The sequence below is a fragment of the Salvia splendens genome, chromosome 2, assembly GCF_004379255.2.
Source record: "Salvia splendens isolate huo1 chromosome 2, SspV2, whole genome shotgun sequence".
NCBI lineage: Eukaryota > Viridiplantae > Streptophyta > Magnoliopsida > Lamiales > Lamiaceae > Salvia > Salvia splendens.
In genome coordinates, this window is record NC_056033.1 from 33,969,979 (window position 1) to 33,989,366 (window position 19,388).

General features: G+C 44.4%; 2 protein-coding genes across 2 annotated transcripts; one reads left to right on the forward strand and one right to left on the reverse strand.

Moving 5' to 3' along the window:
- The first annotated feature begins 784 nt into the window (after positions 1-784).
- Positions 785-4,800, forward strand: LOC121765020 (kinesin-like protein KIN-14S). Its single transcript, XM_042161060.1, has 13 exons — positions 785-963; positions 1,050-1,115; positions 1,225-1,257; positions 1,545-1,669; positions 1,752-1,851; positions 1,935-2,231; positions 2,307-2,586; positions 2,665-2,826; positions 2,993-3,208; positions 3,302-3,339; positions 3,451-3,614; positions 3,718-3,831; positions 3,907-4,800. Exons 1-13 carry the CDS (start codon positions 957-959, stop codon positions 4,657-4,659), a joined length of 2,355 nt encoding a protein of 784 aa, XP_042016994.1. The 5' UTR covers positions 785-956; the 3' UTR covers positions 4,660-4,800.
- Positions 4,801-5,283: 483 nt separating this feature from the next.
- On the reverse strand, positions 5,284-18,608 carry LOC121768255 (microtubule-binding protein TANGLED-like). The gene is made up of 4 exons (XM_042164691.1): positions 18,418-18,608; positions 6,643-6,785; positions 6,298-6,353; positions 5,284-6,203 (listed from the first exon to the last, which is right to left on the reverse strand). The coding sequence occupies exons 1-4, from the start codon at positions 18,499-18,501 to the stop codon at positions 5,389-5,391; spliced, it is 1,098 nt and encodes a 365-aa protein (XP_042020625.1). The 5' UTR covers positions 18,502-18,608; the 3' UTR covers positions 5,284-5,388.
- Positions 18,609-19,388: the final 780 nt, after the last annotated feature.

Consider the following 19,388-nt stretch of genomic DNA (forward strand, 5'->3'; position numbering starts at 1 on the left):
AAAAGATGTTGTTCTACATAAACAAGTTAGATATTGCTAACTTCCTTGACGATGATATATCTGTTGTGTCGGAGGAAAAGACAAACTTTAACATTCGTGTTGTCTTTGACATGTGACTCAAGGTCACTTCTTTTCTTTTCTTTTTTTAAATAAACTCCTATAGAAGGGAGGAATTTACAACTGATGTCAAAAGGGTTTAAACTCGACACCTTATACAATAATGTATAAGCTTCTTGCTGATAGGACAAAGACTCTGGGCGACTCAAGGTCACTTCTTATGCAAGGACTATGTGCTGAACAACTTAGAGAATAGTCGTAAAAAAAAACTTAGAGAATAGTCTTCTCGCACATTGTGTTTGTTTATTGGTACAAAAGGGTTGTCAAATCGGTTGGACAACTTTGGACCAAGCCCCCGCCTAAAGCAGGTTGTGCTAGGCTAAGTTTCTTTTTATATACTCAAACACTTTACTGGTTAAACTCCACAGTTCAACTTAAATAATGCGTTTAATTGAAGACTTTTTCATTTGGGATTATTATCTTTATTTTAATTGATTAAATAAGATATGAAATCTTGCAGATAATGTATACGCAATTAGAATTTAATTAATGCAATATCTTACCATTTCATGATTCAAAAGCGAAAGAATTAATTCTAAGATTTAAATGAGTTAGTGGTCAGTCACTGACGCTCCAACCCGGCCCGGCCCGGCCCAATCTAGCGCTTTCTAATTATACAATTATAGCCGTTATGATTAATACCTACGACTGACTGATCGGCGCAATCCCAACAATTTCAAAAATTTGTTTTCAAAAATTATAGAGCACACATCATCCCACCGTTTCAACCTTTCTTTCACCACTCTTCTTTGAGCCTCTCTCTCTCTCTCTCACATTATTGTGTTCTACCTCTCCGATCTCTACTCAATTTCAGCAGACGGTTTACTCTTACTCCAATCATGGACGGTAATCTGTCTTTCTCTCCCATATACATTTGATATCTCTGCCCCTTTTCATTGTATAATTCTTTGTCTTTGGGTTCACTTTTACAGATCAAGCCCTGGAAATCCTTTGTTCGACTTTTGATCAGGCCATTACTCTATCCCCTAGTAATGCTGGTCAGTTTTAAATTCTTTGTTGAATAGTATAATGTTTTCAATATATCTGCAATTAAGCATTGAATTTGAAATTGGCTCTGATCGGGTTTTATTGAAAATGATGTTGCAGATCAATCTGTTGAGATACCCCAACAAAATTCAGGTATTGTGTTCTCTCTTTTTTTCTTTGGGTTTCGGAAATCGTTAGGTTATGGAATTTTGTAAATTCTTGACCGAAATTTCTGTTAATTCTCCTTCTTTTTGGAGATGAATGCAGTTCCAGATTTATTCGGCTTATTTGTTTTTGGGAAAATATCAATTTTTCGGTGTTCAGACTGACAGGAATTGTGAATAAATCCTGGAATTTTCTTTATAGACGTAATTAGAGTCCATTTTGGAGTAGTATTTTGTTTCGAAACTTATCCATCTTGACCTTTGGATATTGCTCAGGATGTGAAGGAAACTGTAATTCGGTGGATACTCATACTAGTGTTACTTCTGATGATAGTCAAGAAGCATGTTCACAAACTCTTCCAATTTTTCGGAAAATTGAAAGTCTTAGCAACAAACTACAGGTATATAATTTACGGCACATTCATTTTTAGTTTGAAGTTTTTTTTCCAGTGTTAGGTCTAATTGTCATCACTATGCTTGCAGAGTATCAGAGAAGAACATGCACGCCTAAGCAATGAAGTAAAGGGCATCTCAATTGATTCATTACTTGGTTCGGAAGCTTTCACTGCTCTTGAGAATCTGAGTAAGTCACTTTTGTTAATCGCCTTTGGGAATTATTTAGCCTATGATTGACATTTTGTATGCTGTGTGTTTTATCTGATTTAGGTGTGGAACATGAACTTCTGAAGAATAAGTACCATGAAGAGTGTGAGTTACTTAAGAAGAAGTATCTCCAAGAATCCTCAGAAAGAAAGAAGCTTTACAATGAAGTGATTGAACTAAGAGGCAATATAAGGGTTTTCTGTAGGTGTAGGCCACTGAACCAAGATGACATTGAGAAAGGCTCCACATCAGTTGTTGATTTTGACTCATCCCAGGAAAATGAGCTGCAGGTCATTTGCTCTGATTCTTCCAAAAAGCAATTCAAATTTGACCGTGTGTTCGGACCTGAGGACAACCAAGGTAAAGTAGTACATGTGCTATTCTTCGTCATCTCAAAACAATTGCTTTACTAACTCCATCCATTCCATTATGCAGAGGCTGTCTTTGACCAAACTATGCCTATAGTAACCTCTGTCTTGGATGGTTACAATGTATGCATATTTGCCTATGGACAAACAGGCACTGGAAAGACATACACAATGGAAGGAACATCAGAAAATAGAGGAGTGAACTATCGAACCCTGAAGGAGCTCTTCAGGATATCTGAGGAAAGGAGCACTATAATGAGATATGAATTGTTTGTTAGCATGCTGGAGGTCTACAATGAGAAGATAAGGGATCTTCTGGTTGATAACTCGAACCAACCTGCTAAGAAGTAAGCTCCTAACTTGCTTTTATCTGACAATAACTACATAGGAAATGGATGATGAGTATCTAACTATTTTGTATGCAGGTTGGACATAAAACAATCAGCTGAGGGTACTCAAGAAGTCCCTGGACTGGTTGAAGCTCGTGTGTATGATACAGAAGGAGTTTGGAGTTTGCTTAAGTCAGGAAGTCAAGTAAGATCTGTTGGATCAACCAATGCTAATGAGTTCAGTAGCCGGTCTCACTGGTAATTATGAGCTTATTCTATTTTTTGGTTATTTAGCTGTTTAAGCTAATAACATAACTTAAATGGACTTGCTTGTGGGAAAATGAGGAGGAAGTCACTTACCTTCAGAATAATACCATTTTTTTACTGTAGTGGGATTGAGTGTGTTTCGTATTACTTACTGCAGTTTGTTGAGGGTAACTGTAGCTGGAGAAAATATAATCAATGGGCAAAGAACAAAAAGCCATTTATGGCTGGTTGACCTGGCAGGAAGTGAGCGTGTTAGTAGGATCGAAGTTGAAGGTGAAAGACTGAAGGAGTCTCAATTCATAAATAAATCCTTATCGGCACTTGGTGATGTTATCTCAGCCCTAGCCTCCAAGAACTCTCATGTTCCATACAGGCATGGCACCATATCCTGCTTCCCTAACTAAATGTGTAGCTTAAATACTATTCCAAAGTTGTTTCCTGATCAATTTATTTCTTGGAAAAACAGGAATTCGAAGCTTACTCATATGCTGCAAAGTTCCCTAGGTCTGTATAACTTGACTGTTAAGATTTAGTTGTTGTGTGGTCTCTCAAAAAACCTGATTCTTTCCTTCCTAGCATGGTGGTGTATTAATGCTAAGTTGAATTCCAATGCAGGTGGAGATTGTAAAACTTTGATGTTTGTTCAAATTAGCCCAAATTCGGCTGACCATGGAGAAACGCTTTGCTCCTTGAATTTTGCTAGCCGTGTCAGAGGAGTTGAACATGGGCCTGCCCGGAGACAGACAGATCATGCAGAGCTTTTGAAATACAAGCAGATTGTATGATGCAATAATCTTATTAGCCTACTATCTTTGCATATAGAAGCATTGAGAAGCCTTCCAACTGATCTTTCGCTCTTTTGTGCTCTGTAATGATAAACAGGCAGAAAAGGCTAAACAAGCTGAGAAGGAAACCAAGAAGTTGCAGGATAACGTGCAGGCTTTACAGTTATGGCTTGCTGCTAGAGAACATATTTGCAAAAATCTTCAAGAGAAGGTACAAATATCTTTGTATCACTAAACATATAGATGCTGTCTATGGTTTCTTATGTGCTTCGGTAACTTCTTACAGGTTCGAGATCTCGAAACTCAATTAGCCGAGGAAATGAAAACAAGGCTAAAACAGGAAAACAGAGCATTGGCCTCCGTTGCTACTCAGTCAACTTTAACATCAAACCAAGCACAGAAGGCCTCAATAGCAGATAATAAGAAACCACCACTGGCCCCATCAAAACTAAGGATGCCACTTAGAAGAATCACAAACTTCATGCCACCGGCTCCATTGCCAGCTCCTCCAAACAAGAAGAGTATGTCTATGTCTTATCTACCAGCTGTACGAGAAGACAAAGAGAATGCCCTGAGAGAAAACAAGGGGAAGCAAGTTATGAAAGCAAGACGGGGTTCCATTGCTGTAAGACCATCTCCAGCAGGTCAAGTTTTCCAGCCAAAAAGAAGGGCTTCAATTGCAACTTTCCGGCCCGAATCCAACTCAAGCATGGCAACTCCACTTAAAAATTCATCTTCTAGAGTGATGAGGACAGACCGAATGATGGGCCGGCAATCATTCGTTTGGGATCCGCAAAGAGTTTGGCGAACTTCAAGAGCGTCTTCACCATTGCCACAATCACGAGAGGTGCCAACTTTAGAAATGGAAGCAACACCCATTGGTCCCAGAAGTAGTAAATTTAGAGGAAGTCATCCTTCGCAGGTCCCTGGCTCGTGGAAGCCTAAGCATCCAACAGTCGTAGCACTACAAAAGAAAGTAGTCTGGAGTCCGCTCAAGCTGAGAGGCATGAAAAATAAGAGAAATTCTTGCGTGCCTTGAATAGAAAAACGACCTACAGTATTCATTTCTCTACCAGTGGGTGTAATGCTCCTTGCTTGCTAATACTGGAGTCTCCATTGTATTATTTCTTGTTATACAGTGACACAAGCAATGATGATAGTCTATATTTTATTATTGAAACATTGTATCTATAATCTCTTCATCTTTTTGCATCTCAAATGCCTGTTTGATTCTTAAGATCTACCAAAAGAAAAAAAGTAACCTGACCTTTCCTGTAATCACAACTCACACACCTTCTTTGCACTCATGCTTTTCGTAAGTCAATACATAATAACCTGGATTTTAATGTCATAATTCTGTAAACTAACTCATGTTTAATAAGTTAGAAGGTGAATCATATTTTAGATCGTGATATGATCTTGGTGCCTAAAAATTCAGACTTCCTTTATTATCTCAATCCAAGAGAATATGTTTGACGAATTTGACATTATAATTGAGATGTTATACCTTTGTAGTGTAATTCAATTGATAATCTAAGTGCTTAGATATACTACGGGCTCTAGATGGACACTAGTGCAAAATCCCTCCCCAAAGACTAATGCAATGAAATTAAAACAAAATTATATACTCAGAAAATAAAATAGATATGAAAAAAGGTAGGTATTCCACAATTTAGGAAGAATATATTATGAGAAAAGTTAAATAACTGCACACTGCTGACATTGAGGGTATATCTATGACACAGATAACATAGAAACTCATGTACTTTCAAATTCTCCGAGGTGAGGAGAATCGCATTGAAAAAGACGCCGGACGCTGTTTCAATCCACTCATTGTCTTCATCATCACCTCACTATTCTTTGGCATGGATTTTCTGCTTTTCAGTGGTGACACCAGCTTGCTGGCCAGCCTCGAAGGCGAGAATGATCTCCGCAGCCTTGCTGCAGCTGATGACACCCTCGGTGATTTCTTAGCAGCACCACCACCTCGTGCTGGGGATATACAGAGAGGAGGGCTTCTTATTTTCACTTGGAACTTCGAGGTGGCAGGAGGAGGAGGAGGAGGAGGAGACTTGATCAAGAACTTATGTGGAGTTTGTCGATTCCTTGCAATCATGGGCGACTTCGTCTTGCCAAATTTCTGATGTTGTGACGTGGGAGATGACGAAAATAAAGGGTTTGGAAACAGGACAGTCTTCCTCGCCCATGGCCTATTCCTTGGTGAAACTCTATTGGCTATGTACCGACAGTTCTCCTTGTCACACTCTCGGTTTTGCAAGGGCGAAACCTTGAAGTTGATCTTGGACTTGGCTCGTCTTAGAGGAGGCACGTTGTTTTCTGACCTCACGTTCTGCAGCACGACCTGCTTCTCCTTCCTTCTACGGGCATGCAGCCCGGAGTTCTCCAGCGCTGGAGTCTGCTTTTTCCTCTGTGTCACTGGTGTTTTAGGATCATCGTTTGCTGGTTTTAGAGGCTTGGAGGACACTGCATCAACTACGTTTCTTGCAAACTGAGTTGCTTGTAGGATTTCTCCTACTGTTTCTCCCAATAGCATTGCTGGCAACGACATTTTGCGCCATTCCTCTGCATACATACAATTTAAAAAAGATGTGAAATCTACAGAAGGCCAAAATACGTTTTTGATGGATCTAATGAGAGAGAGGTTAAAACAAACAACCTTTACTTGATGGCAGCTTTCCAGGAGGAGATCTTCGAGAATTAGCATTTTTTAACCTTCAAGATTTGAAGTAACGCGTTCAGTAATGGAATCAAATATGTCATTTTGAAATTTCATGTTTCATAGCCTTCAAATTTCCATATAGAATCATCCAAAATCTACCAGAAAACAACACAGTTTCACTCAGTTTCTCCACCTTGCATCTAACAATATGATCTCAAACACTTTGATTGAAACGTATCCCCTTTCCGTAGCACTACTAGTTGTATCCACAAACTTTGTTAGTACATGAAAAGAGTTATGGAAATGAGATGCATATGAAAAATAGAAAAACAAAATAGTAACCTTAATGACTCCTGTTTACAGCGGAGGCTTGCCCGTAGATAATTTCTACCACTGCGAGGACTCAAGCTCAAACCGGATACTAGTTTAGTCCCACCTGTTACTGTGTGTTGAAGCTCTTGCAGTCGAGCCATACACCGATCCACCTTCAAATCAAACACATAAAACCACATCAAAACATTGACATATACATATGTTTTGTTGAACTGCCTTATGAAACCAATGCATTGGAGCAGATAAAAAAGCACAGGAAACCACAATTTGCTATCCCCAGTTATCAAAGCTATGAACCAAAATTGGGATTGATGTATGTGATGGATCCGCGAATTTTTGATGTTTGTAAATGCTGGTAGAGAATGAAGATTATGACACAAAGAATTTACGTGGTTCGATTTACTGAAGTAAATCTACGTCCACGGGAAAAAGGGAGGGCAAGATTGTATTGCTTGATCTGTTTTCTACAGCTTACAAATACAAACTTGCTATTTGCTATATGGTGTTTTATCTCTAGAGAGCTTAACCTCCTCATATCAGATCTAAGTTCCATTTATATCTTGGACTAAGATCGTGGCTTGCATCACCACCCTAAGTCGTGGATGTCGTGTAGGTCATGGCCTAAGATCGTGGATGTAGCGTAGGTCATGGCCTACGATCGTGGCCTGAGTTGACACCACGTGGTAGTGGGTGTGTTGGACATCCTGTATGGGTCCACTAACTCCTTGTTCGGTCGAATACTGAGACCGAACTGCTTTGGTTGCCGATCTGAGAGTAGAGCTTGCTTGATTGGTTGGCTTTTACCGAGCTGTAGGCTGAGGCCGAACTCTTTGGTAATGCCGAACTCATACTCCTGCTTTGGTTGCCGATCTGAGAGTAGAGCTTGATGGGTTGGCTTTTACCGAGCTGTAGGCTGAGGCCGAACTCTTTGGTAATGCCGAACTCATACTCTTCCTTGGGCTTTGGGCTGATGGGCCGTCATTGCTGTTGGGCTTGTTTAGTACGCACCCCATCACTACCCCCCCCGAAAAGCGAAGTGAATCACTTCGGCGAAGCGAGTCACTTCGGCATTCTGGAATACGGGGGGAGGCTGAAGTCGGGGGACGTGCCCTGCGCGTGACTGCATTAAATGCGGCATTAAATGCGACAGTAAAATCTGGCCGTCGAATCCTGAAAAGGTGGGATATGAAACGGTGCGATGATTTGAAATCTTTTCCAAATCTGATAAATACCGCCTTTCTTCATCATTTGAACACCTTTGCTATTGGCTTCTTCTGCACTCTCTATCTTTTGCGTGAAAAATTTCCTTCCGCTTTCAAAAATTTCCTCAGGATTTCTTCAAACTTTCAAAGAGTAAGAACCATGTCTGCTTCTTCTTCGTCTGAGTCTGGTAGCGGTAGAAAAGGGGGTAAGGGGTCTTCTAGCCGGAAAGAATCCGGGGAGAAGACCGTAGAGTATTTTCACAGTATCTTGAGTAAGGATACTGTGATATCCCTTTACGAAAAATACTCTTTTCCTGGGGGGAAGGCGGTGGTTCCCGACGATGATCATAGGGCTAACGATCCGCCGGAGGGTTATGCCACCGTTTACGAAGCCTGCTTAGAATGCGGGCTTCGTTTCCCTCTTCCCCCACCTTTTGTAGAGTTTCTTGATTTTTTTCAACTCCCTTTAGGTCAGGTGACTCCGAATTCTTGGAGGCACTTGTCGGCTTTTGCTGCCGAACTCCGTAGGTTAGATAAGGATCTGTCTCTGCGGGCAATCCTTAATTTTTTCCAATTTAAAAGGAAGGGATCTTGGTTTTACTTGATCCCCTTACAGCCTTTTAGGGCATTCTGCAAAACCAAGTGGCCGAAATGGCAAAACCGCTTCTTTTTTTATAATAGGACAGCGGCTCCGGGCTTCCCCTGGAGAGGGCCGAAGTCCGTGATTCCTCACCCTCGGTTAGAACCATTGGCCGAGCTCGATGACGAGCTCAACAAGATTCCCATAGTTAGGAAACAATACACGGAGTCTGAGCTCGTCAAGGGCGACGTCGTGTTCGACATCTCGTCTTCGGACGAAGAGGCCGAGGGTGAGGATTTCTCTTTACCTTTATGTTCTACTGCTTTAACGAAGAAAACTAACCTTGCTTTCTTGCTTTTTGGCAGTGTACATGCTGAACCAGGCTACCCGAAAATCTTCGGAGTCCAAGGAGCCGGAGAGGCCGAAAACCGCCAGCTCGGCGTCTGATGCCGAGAGGACTCCGAAAAGGCAAAAAACCTCTTCGGATCCGAAGAAGCCGGAATCAACTTCGGCAAAGGGGAGGGGGAAGGCCCAGAAGCCCCCGAGAGCGCCAGAGAAAGACGCGGTCTTGGCGCCTCCTTCGGAACATATCTGTGAGCCGTTTTTATGGCCCACGGACTTCGCCGAGGTGAATTCTCTTCTTGATTTTCTGGCCTTGCTTTTTTTTTTTTCTGTATTTTTTGTGGTCCCTTTGTTGACTTTTTTCTTTAATTTTCAGAGGAACGATATGCTCTCCAAGCTCGTCGCCGTCGAACTCTCCAAAGCGTCCAATGACTATGCCGAGATGCAGAGGAAGTTGGCAGCTGCTTGTCATCGGGCCGAACAGGCTGAGGCTAACTTTGAGAAGGCCAGAGCTGCTAGGATTTCGGCCCAGGATGAAGCTCAGTTTGCCAAAAACCAGCTCGTCATCCAGCGAGAGCAGGCGAAGCGGAGCGATGCTGCTGCCGTGGTTGCCCAAGGGGAGGCTCTCCGTGTTTACACGGAGAAACTCTTTTTGAGCAGCCAGTTCTCGGCCTTTGTCGGTAGCCTGGTAAGGCTAATTGCCGATAAGGGCGAGCAGGGGGCCGACGTCGTGCTGCCTCTGTACAGCCGAGAGATAGCAGCTCGGCTTCAGAATCTGCCGCTCCTTGAGGAGCTCGCTTCATCTTCGGTCCTGCTTTCTGCAGACCGAGTCCGGAGTTGTCGAGCTGATCGGGACGAGAACCTGGAGGCTATCTTTGCCTCCGTGGGACCCGTTTCACCCGCTTCGACTTACAACGGAGAGGGTGAGGCCGAGCCGCTGGAGCGGGAGGCCGAAGTCGATCAGGCCGGGCATCCGGAGAAGGAGGCCGATCAGGAGGCGGAGGCGAGGCCGGCAGGAGGCGAGGCCGAGGCTGGGGTAGCCCAGGAGAAGGAAGCTGTACCAGACCGAGGAGCCGGAGACGAAGCAGGCGGAGTATGATTTCGTCTCCCTTCTCTTAGTCTAGTTTCTTCCTTGTAAAATGGCCTTGAAGCCCTAGTGTAAAAAATTTTCCTTGTGAATGAAAAATTCTCTACATTTGTCTTCGTATAGCTTTTCGTACTCGCCTTTATTCCTGTTGTATTTTACTATCTGCTCGGTATAGCTGCCGAACTAATATAGCTGCTTTGTACCCAAGGAGATGGAGATACTTCACTGGAAACGGCTGTACTCTTCGGCTTTGGACGAAGCTGAGAGAAGAGCTATAGCCGATCAGACGAAGAATGACGAGCTTCTGGCTCGTTTAGTGAAGCTGGAGGCCGATATCAAGGACTTAGAGTCCGATAAGAAAGATCTGGAGGCCGAGCTGAATACGGCCATTGCTGAGAGGACTGCGTATGAGGATTACATCCGTGTGCGCGGGGGAATGACCATATCAGAAGTTCAGGAACGAGTTGACGAACTGTGGGAGGAGTATAATGTACTCCGGAGGAACAATGCGCTGGAGAGCTCGGCTTGCCAACAAGTCGTGAAATCATTGCGGCGCTGGGCTTCTCGGTACGACATTGTTCTTGCCCGGCGTCCCTCAATTGAGAGATTCCTCCGGCATATCGCGCCAACAGATGCTCGCACTCCAGATCAAACCTCTGGTTCCCTTGTTCAAAATCCTACTCCCAGCCAACAACGAACTCCGGAACAGCCGGAAACGTCAAGACGAGAACGGGCTCAGGAGCAACCGGAATCGTCAAGACGGGGACGGACTGAAATTCGCCGAGGAGTTGTGACTATGAGCGAGCAAGATCAGCAGATGCTTATTGCAGAGACTCTTCATCGCCGAGGTGTTAGGACTTCTCGGGCTCGGGGAAGAGGCGTTGGGTCGAGGATAGCATCTCGTCGACCTGCTTATTCTTCATCTGCTCGGAACAACCGAACTCGGCTTCCAGAGGATTTTGCAGATAGGTGGCTTAACTTCAGCAACCCTGGACAGTAGAATAGTCCTTTGTAATAGCGTAACGCCATTTTGTAGGGTAGCGGAGTTGTATGCTGAACAAGATTTGATAAATGAAATTTTGTTTTCGCTTCTAACACTGTATTTACAGCTTAGCGAAAAAATTTCATCGTACTTGTCCTCGGTCTTATGAAGTAAATTTCTTTGACCGGACTTGGTCCTTGGTCTGATGAAATAAACATCTTTGACCGGACTCGTCTTTGGTCTGATGAAATAAACATCTTCGACCGGACTCGTCTTTGGTCTGATGAAATAAACATCTTTGACCGGACTTGGTTTATGGTCTGATGAAATAAACATCTTTGACCGGACTTGGTTTGTGTTCTAATTTGGCGATTTTTGTCGCCGGGATCGAACTTTCCCTTGTCCTAATTCGGCGAGTTTTATCGCGTGGATCGGACTTTCCCAGTTAACCGAAGTGGTCTTATGCAGTAAACCTCTTTGACTAGACATGGTCGTCTCCGGTCTTATGAGGTAAACTTCTTTGACCGAACTTGGTCGTCCTAATTCGGCGAGGTTTATCGCGTGGATCGGACTTTCCCTAATTGCAGTTCGTTTCAGACGAAGTGCTTATTAAGCTGAATTGCGGTCTTGTATCCTCCTTGGAAGCTTGGACTCACAATCGTTGGCTTATTGCAGTTCGTTTCAGACGGACTGCTTGTTAAGCTGAATTGTGGTCTTATATCCTCCTTAGAAGCTTGGACTCACAATAGTCTTTAATAATCGATCTAAAAAGGGGATCAGTCTTTAAAGAACGATATACCTTGGTACCATTTGTAAGAGACGACAAGCACATAGAGACAAAACACATAGGGAAAAAATGAAAAAGACGAAGGAAAAAAACTTTAAACCTTTTTTTTTTTTTTTAAAACGACAAGTAAAAGGTACAAGTAAAAAACAAACAAATAAAAACACATACCCCTATGACCGAACTAGACACGAGACGGACTGACCGGACTTTGTCTCTTACAAGTGGAACTTCTTGAGGTTGGAGACGTGCCATGTTCGGGGTACTTGTTCTCCTGACATGTGAGTCAATTTATAAGACCCTTTGCCGAGGACTTCGGACACCCGATATGGACCCTCCCATGTGGGTTCGAGTTTGCCCAGCTTTTCTGCTCGGCTTACTTCGTTGTTTCTCAAGACGAGATCTCCCACTTGAAATTGAAGCTTTTTCACCCTTTGGTTATAATACCGAGCTACTTGCTCCTTATACTTGGCTGCTTTTATGCACGCCAATTCTCTTCTTTCTTCGGCGAGATCTAGTTCTGCTCTCAGTCCGTCGTCATTCATTTCTGAGGAGAAATTTAGGGTTCGGGGACTGGGTACGCCGATCTCCACCGGAATTACGGCTTCAGTGCCGTACACCAGGCTATACGGAGTTTCACCGTTGGAGGTTTTGGGTGTAGTTCGGTAGGACCATAGGACTTGAGGGAGATTTTCTACCCATTGTCCTTTGGCTTGTTCTAACCGAGCTTTTAACCCTTTCACCAGAATCCGGTTCGTTACTTCCGTTTGTCCGTTTGCTTGGGGATGGGAGACCGAAGTGAACCGCTGTTGAATGTTCAGCTCTTGGCACCAATTCTTGAACGTCTTGTCGGTGAACTGAGTCCCATTATCCGAGATGAGGATGTGGGGTATGCCAAATCGGCACACTATGTTCTTCCAGACGAAGTCCAATGCCTTTGAGCTCGTTATCGTAGCTAATGGTTCAGCCTCCACCCACTTCGTGAAGTAGTCCACGGCAACGATAAGGAATTTCATTTGCCGAGGAGCTTGAGGAAGTGGTCCCACTATGTCTATGCCCCATTGCATGAAAGGCCAAGGGCTTTGCATAGTGTATAGATCGGTCTGCGGCATCCTTGGGACATTTGCATGAATTTGGCACTTCGTACACTTCTTGACGAGCTGCACTGCCTCTTGTACCATGGTTGGCCAATAATATCCCCATCTCAGAACTTTTTTAGCTAAAGCTCTGGCTCCGATGTGGCTACCGCACGATCCTTCATGAACTTCTCTGAGGATGTAGTCCGTCTCTTCTGGTCCTACGCACCGCAATAACGGCTGGAGGTAAGACTTTCTAAAGAGGACTCCTTCATGAAGTTCGTACCGAAGAGCTCGGCACGTGATCTTCCGAGCTTCTCTCTTATCCTCGGGCAATTGTCCTTGATCCAGATACTGCAAGATCGGCGTCATCCAGTTCGGCGAGCTGGATACAGAATGTACCTCGGCTTCATCAATGCTTCGATGCATTAATTCTTCCGCCTTTGAGCTCGGATCTGAGGCCAACTTACTTAAGGTATCTGCTCGGCTATTTTCCGCTCTGGGAATGCGGATTATCCGAAAATAGGAGAAACTTCGGCTGATGCTTTGCGCTTTGTCCAAATACTTCTTCATTCTCTCGTCACGGGCTTCACTTGTACCCAACATGTGATTTACTATGACTTGTGAATCACAATGGACTTTGAGAGATTTGACGAGTAGACTTTGCGCTAACTGGAGTCCGGCCAGGAGGGCTTCGTACTCGGCTTCATTATTAGTAGTGGGGAATAGGAAACGAAGTGAGTAGGTTACCTCGTGTCCGTCGGGAGCGACAAGTAAAATACCAGCTCCACTTCCCATCTTGTTTGAAGCTCCATCTACGAATCCGCTCCAGCAGTCCGGCGGCTCTACTTCGGATTCCAAGGGCTGTGCTAGTTCGGCATTGGCAGAATTCTTCTGTTCGGCAATAATAGGAATTGCTTGATCGAACTTCGCTTCTGCAAGAAAATCTGCCAAGGCTTGTCCCTTGATGGCTTTCCGAGGTAGATATTCAATTGTGTGCTCTCCCAACTCTATAGCCCACTTGGCGACTCTGCCCGATGCTTCTGGCTTGGTCAAAACTTGCCGAAGAGGTAGATCGGTTAAGACGCATACCTTGTGAGCATAGAAGTATGGCCGCAGTCTCCTTGCTGCATTTACTAACGCCAGAGCAATTTTTTCCAGAGGTTGATACCTTGTTTCTGGACCTCTTAATGCTCGGCTTGTAAAGTAGATGGGAAACTGCTTTAGGCCTTCTTCTCGTACAAGCACCGCGCTGATGGTTTGATCCGATGCCGCTAAGTATAAGAATAGTACTTCGGCTTTGGCTGGAGCAGAGAGAATAGGAAGCTCGGCTAGATAACTTTTGAGCTCGTCAAAGGCCTTTTTCTGCTCGGCTCCCCACTCGAACTTTGGTGCCTTTTTCAACACCTTGAAGAACGGCAGTTGCTTTTCGGCTGCTTGGGAAAGGAATCGACTCAGTGCGGCTAGACATCCGGTTAGCCTTTGCACGTCATGTATGGACTTCGGCATTGCCATGTTCTGAACGACTTGAACTTTTGAGGGGTTTGCCTTGAGTCCGTCTTTTGAAACCCAACAACCCAGAAACTTTCCCGAATCTACCAAAAAGGTACACTTTTGGGGATTAAGTTTGAGGTTGGCTTTCTTGAGCACGTTGAGAGTGGACTTGAGGTTGTGCTCGTACTCCGAGGTGCTTTTGCTCTTGACGACTATATCGTCAACATATACTTCGACTTCCTTTCCAATCAGGTGCCGAAAAAGCTTGTCTACCATCCTTTGATAAGTGGCTCCGGCATTCTTTAAACCGAATGGCATCTTTTTATAAGCGAAAATGCCGAAATCAGTAATGAAGGCCGTTTTTGAAGCGTCAATCTCATCCATTAAAACCTGATGGTATCCTTTGTATAGATCAAGAAAACAAAAAATTTCAAAGCCTATCAGAGCTTCTACTTTTTTATCTATGTTCGGAAGGGGATAGCAATCTTTGGGACAGTGCTTATTTAGATCGGTGAAATCTATGCACATCCGCCATCCTCCTTCCTTTTTCTTGATCATGACAGGATTGGCCACCCACGAAGGATACTTCACTTCGAATAACACATCCGCCTTCAATAATTGACGGACTTCGTCATGGATGACTTGACTTCGTTCTGCCGCAAAGAGTCTTTGCTTCTGTTTTATCGGCCGGACCGAAGGATCAATATTTAAACGATGAGTGATTACCTCGGGGGGCACTCCGGTCATGTCCAACGGAGACCATGCAAAGACGTCTTTGTACTCCTTGAGGAGCTGGATGGTTTTTTCCCGAAGTAGAGGCGTTCCCGCGAAGCCGATCTTAACCGTTCTGGATGGATCGTCTTCGTACAGCTGAACTGTCATCGAGTTCGGCTCCGGTATGACTTCGGTCATCGCCTCTGACTCCGGCTGCTGTGATTGCTATGCTTGGTGGTGCCGATCTGACTGCTCGGCACTTCTAAGCGCAATTTGCAGGCATTCCTTTGCTCTTTTTTGGTCACCTCGGATGACCGCTATCCCTCCTTTAGTAGGGATCTTGATGGTGAGGTGATAGGTGGAGCAAACGGCCCGAACTGTGTTGAGCCAGTCTCTTCCCAGGATGACGTTGTACGGGGACCGAGCTTTTACCACGAAAAACTCAATCATCGTACTGGAGCTAGTAGGCGCTTTCCCCACCGTGATCGGAAGGCTGATAATACCTTCAGGGCGGGTGTCCTCCTGGGCGAAGCTCTTCAGGGGAAGCGGAGCCGGGCTGAGCCGAGCTGGGTCCACTTCTAGTTTGTCGAAGCACTCTTTAAAAAGAATGCTGACTGACGCTCCTGTATCCACAAACACCCTGTGGATCAGTTTGTTTGCCACTCCGGCTTGGATGACAATGGCGTCTTGGTGAGGAGAGATGGCCGGGACGGGATCAGCATCCGAGAACGTAATCACTTCGTCCTGCTTCAGCCTTTTATGCGTTGGCTCCTCTCGATTGGAGCCCCTGCGCTCTGACTTCAGGGACGACTTGGTCTTCCCGGCAGGGAGAGCGTCAATAGTCAGGATTACTCCATCATATTGCGGCTCGTCATCGTCTTCGGGATCCGGCTGCCTTTTCGGATCCTGAGGAGCGCAGTTCGCACCTCTCTGCTTCTTATTCTTCTTTGACTGCTTGCTTTGGTATTTTTTCAATGTCCCTGCCCTCACAAGAACATCGATACCTGCAGCCAAGTTTCTGCACTCCTCGGTATCGTGACCGTGGTCTTGATGGTAGGAGCAGTAGTTATCCTGGGGTCGGCGCGCGGCAGATTTCGTCATCCGCTTTGGCTTTTCGAACAGGTCGGAGTGTAGTTCGAAAATTTCCGCTCTCGGCTTGTTCAGCGGTACGAACTGAGCGGGCGGCTTCTCGGGATTGAGACGGGGTCCCAATCTGTCTTGCACCGGAGTCCTTTGAATCCTTTCAAAAGGAGTTCGGCGAGGATGTCCCTGATCGCCAAAAGGAGTTCGGCGAGGATGTCCCTGATCGCTATGATCGGGCTTCCTCCTGTCTCCTCGGGACGATGAGCTGTCTAACGACCGTTTGCGACGGTCTGCCTCATCGGCCCGGGAGTACTGGTCCGCAATGTCCCACATTTCCTGAGCTGTCTGCGGACCGCACTCAACGAGCTTCCTGTAGAGAGCTCCGGGCAGGATTCCATTTTGGAATGCCGAGATGACAAGCAGATCGTTGAGATCGTCTACTTGCAGGCATTCCTTGTGGAATCTTGTCATAAAGTCGCTGATTTTTTCGTCGCGACCTTGACGAATGGAAAGCAGCTGAGCCGAAGTGATTCGGGCTTCCGCTTTCTGAAAGAACCTCCTGTGGAAGGCATCCATTAGATCTCGGTAAGATCTGATGCTGCCCTGGGGGAGGCTATCGAACCACCTTCTCGCGTTCCCGATGAGCAGCTCGGGAAACAGCTTGCACATGTGGACCTCGTTGAGACCCTGGTTCGCCATGTTATACTGATAGCGCCCCAAGAAATCGTGAGGGTCCACGAGCCCGTCGTAAGTCATCGACGGAGTTCGGTAGTTCTGCGGTAGGGGAGTTCGGGTGATGTCGTCCGAGAACGGAGTCTTCAGTGCTCCGTACACGGCGAATCCGATATCTCGTCGGTATGGAGGAGATTGAGTTCTCCTGTGATTCCGGTACCGAGGAAGAGCAGGAATATGTCGGGGTTGAGGATTCTTCTTCCTGGAAGACACGGCACTACTGCGGTAGTGACTTTCATGTCTGGATGAGGAAGGAGAATCCTCCGCTTTCGTCTTCGGCTCTTGGCTCTTTTGCAGGAAGGCTAAGAACTCATCCTGCTTCTCAGCCAAGAACAGCTTGACAGCCTCATTCAAATCAGGCTGCTGGGAAGACTCAGTGGGACGATTTTTGGAGCGGCCTGTTCCTTCGCCATGAGAACTGGTGGTGGATTTATCCCTAGGCTGTTTTCCAGACCTATGGGATGGATTGGCTTCCTCCTGGTTCTCACGGGCAGGAATACGGGTACTCTGCGATCTGGTATGCATTTTTTGGGTGGAAAAAAATGGATCAAAAATTCGCTTTATCACAAATTTTGTTCTCTGTTTCCCACAGACGGCGCCAGTGATGGATCCGCGAATTTTTGATGTTTGTAAATGCTGGTAGAGAATGAAGATTATGACACAAAGAATTTACGTGGTTCGATTTACTGAAGTAAATCTACGTCCACGGGAAAAAGGGAGGGCAAGATTGTATTGCTTGATCTGTTTTCTACAGCTTACAAATACAAACTTGCTATTTGCTATATGGTGTTTTATCTCTAGAGAGCTTAACCTCCTCATATCAGATCTAAGTTCCATTTATATCTTGGACTAAGATCGTGGCTTGCATCACCACCCTAAGTCGTGGATGTCGTGTAGGTCATGGCCTAAGATCGTGGATGTAGCGTAGGTCATGGCCTACGATCGTGGCCTGAGTTGACACCACGTGGTAGTGGGTGTGTTGGACATCCTGTATGGGTCCACTAACTCCTTGTTCGGTCGAATACTGAGACCGAACTGCTTTGGTTGCCGATCTGAGAGTAGAGCTTGCTTGATTGGTTGGCTTTTACCGAGCTGTAGGCTGAGGCCGAACTCTTTGGTAATGCCGAACTCATACTCCTGCTTTGGTTGCCGATCTGAGAGTAGAGCTTGATGGGTTGGCTTTTACCGAGCTGTAGGCTGAGGCCGAACTCTTTGGTAATGCCGAACTCATACTCTTCCTTGGGCTTTGGGCTGATGGGCCGTCATTGCTGTTGGGCTTGTTTAGTACGCACCCCATCAGTATGCAAAAACCCTTATATGTGCAAATTATTTGAGAAAATACATGGCGTTCAAGATGTTGCCCAGTTCAAAATTTTGATTTTCCATTGTATATAATCCAGCAAACATGTGAATTACATGGAATTCAAGATTTTACCCACTGCAGATTTTGGATTTTCCACCATTTATAATCCAACAAGCAAGTGAATTACTAGTAAACTAATTCAAGATTAAATGTTAAGTACATTGAATTGAAGAATTTCTCCAGTTCAAATTTGGATATTGTCAGATCACATCAGCTAAAAAGCATCACTCTATCAGTACTACCGAAAATTAGAAAAAAGGGAAAAAAAAAACATGATTCCTAAACCGTGTTAGATTGAAGTAAAATAAGGAAGAGGAACGGAGAGAAAGATGAAAAAAATGAGACCTTGTTAACGGTTTCTCGTAGCAGGGTGGGACTGATGGGCGGTGCCAGTTTCTGGTGCTGCTTTGGTGAGGATCGTGCAACCATTTCCCCCAAATGTTTTGCTTTGCCGATTTTTCTACAGTCTTCTCTCTCCCCCCGTCTCTGTTACAGTGGAGAAGTTTGCTTCGTTAAATTTAGTAAAATTAGAAGTAACGGATAAGTAGTCCCAACGGTCGGATTCATTGGCGGAAACACAGCAACCTTTTATTATAAAACGCCGAAACTCAATTACTCTCTAATTAAAAATTAATTTAATCAATGACCGTTTCCACCTAATTTTCTGCTCTCTTCAACTTCAGTTTACATATTTTAGTTTCTCAAAATAATAGTATAAATATAACTATTATAGCCCTTCAAAAAATATTCATTTTTATTTTATGTTTGGACTTATTTTTTGTAATATCAAGGTATTTTCTTCTATATTTGAATGGTTGAAATAGCCACTTCATATTTATTATATTCCACATTATAATCCAACAAATTGACTCAACCAAATTTCCCATATAATTTCCAAAATTTATATATTTAAGACTTTATCTTGCAAATTCAGTTTCGGTAATAAGAAAAATGGCATGATCATTTTCTTTTCACGTGAAGGCATTTCCTGAAACAAACAATCTTGTTATATCAATTTTTAAATCGTTGAAAAAACTTGAGGTTTCTGGTTTAGATTTAAATTTTAAAAAATGAAATAATCTTATCTAAATTACTACAAATTAACTAAAAACAATGCATACTTGAAATTACTATGCGAAAATTTATGCAAAGCTATGTACTATGATAGGGGTGGCAAAACGGGTTACCCGCGGGCCCGTACCCGATTTCAGCCAAATTTATTGTCCCAATATTCGCCCCGCAACATATCGGGATTACCCGATACCCATGTCGGGTATCCCGTACCTGACATTGCGGGTACCCGTACCCGATCCGAA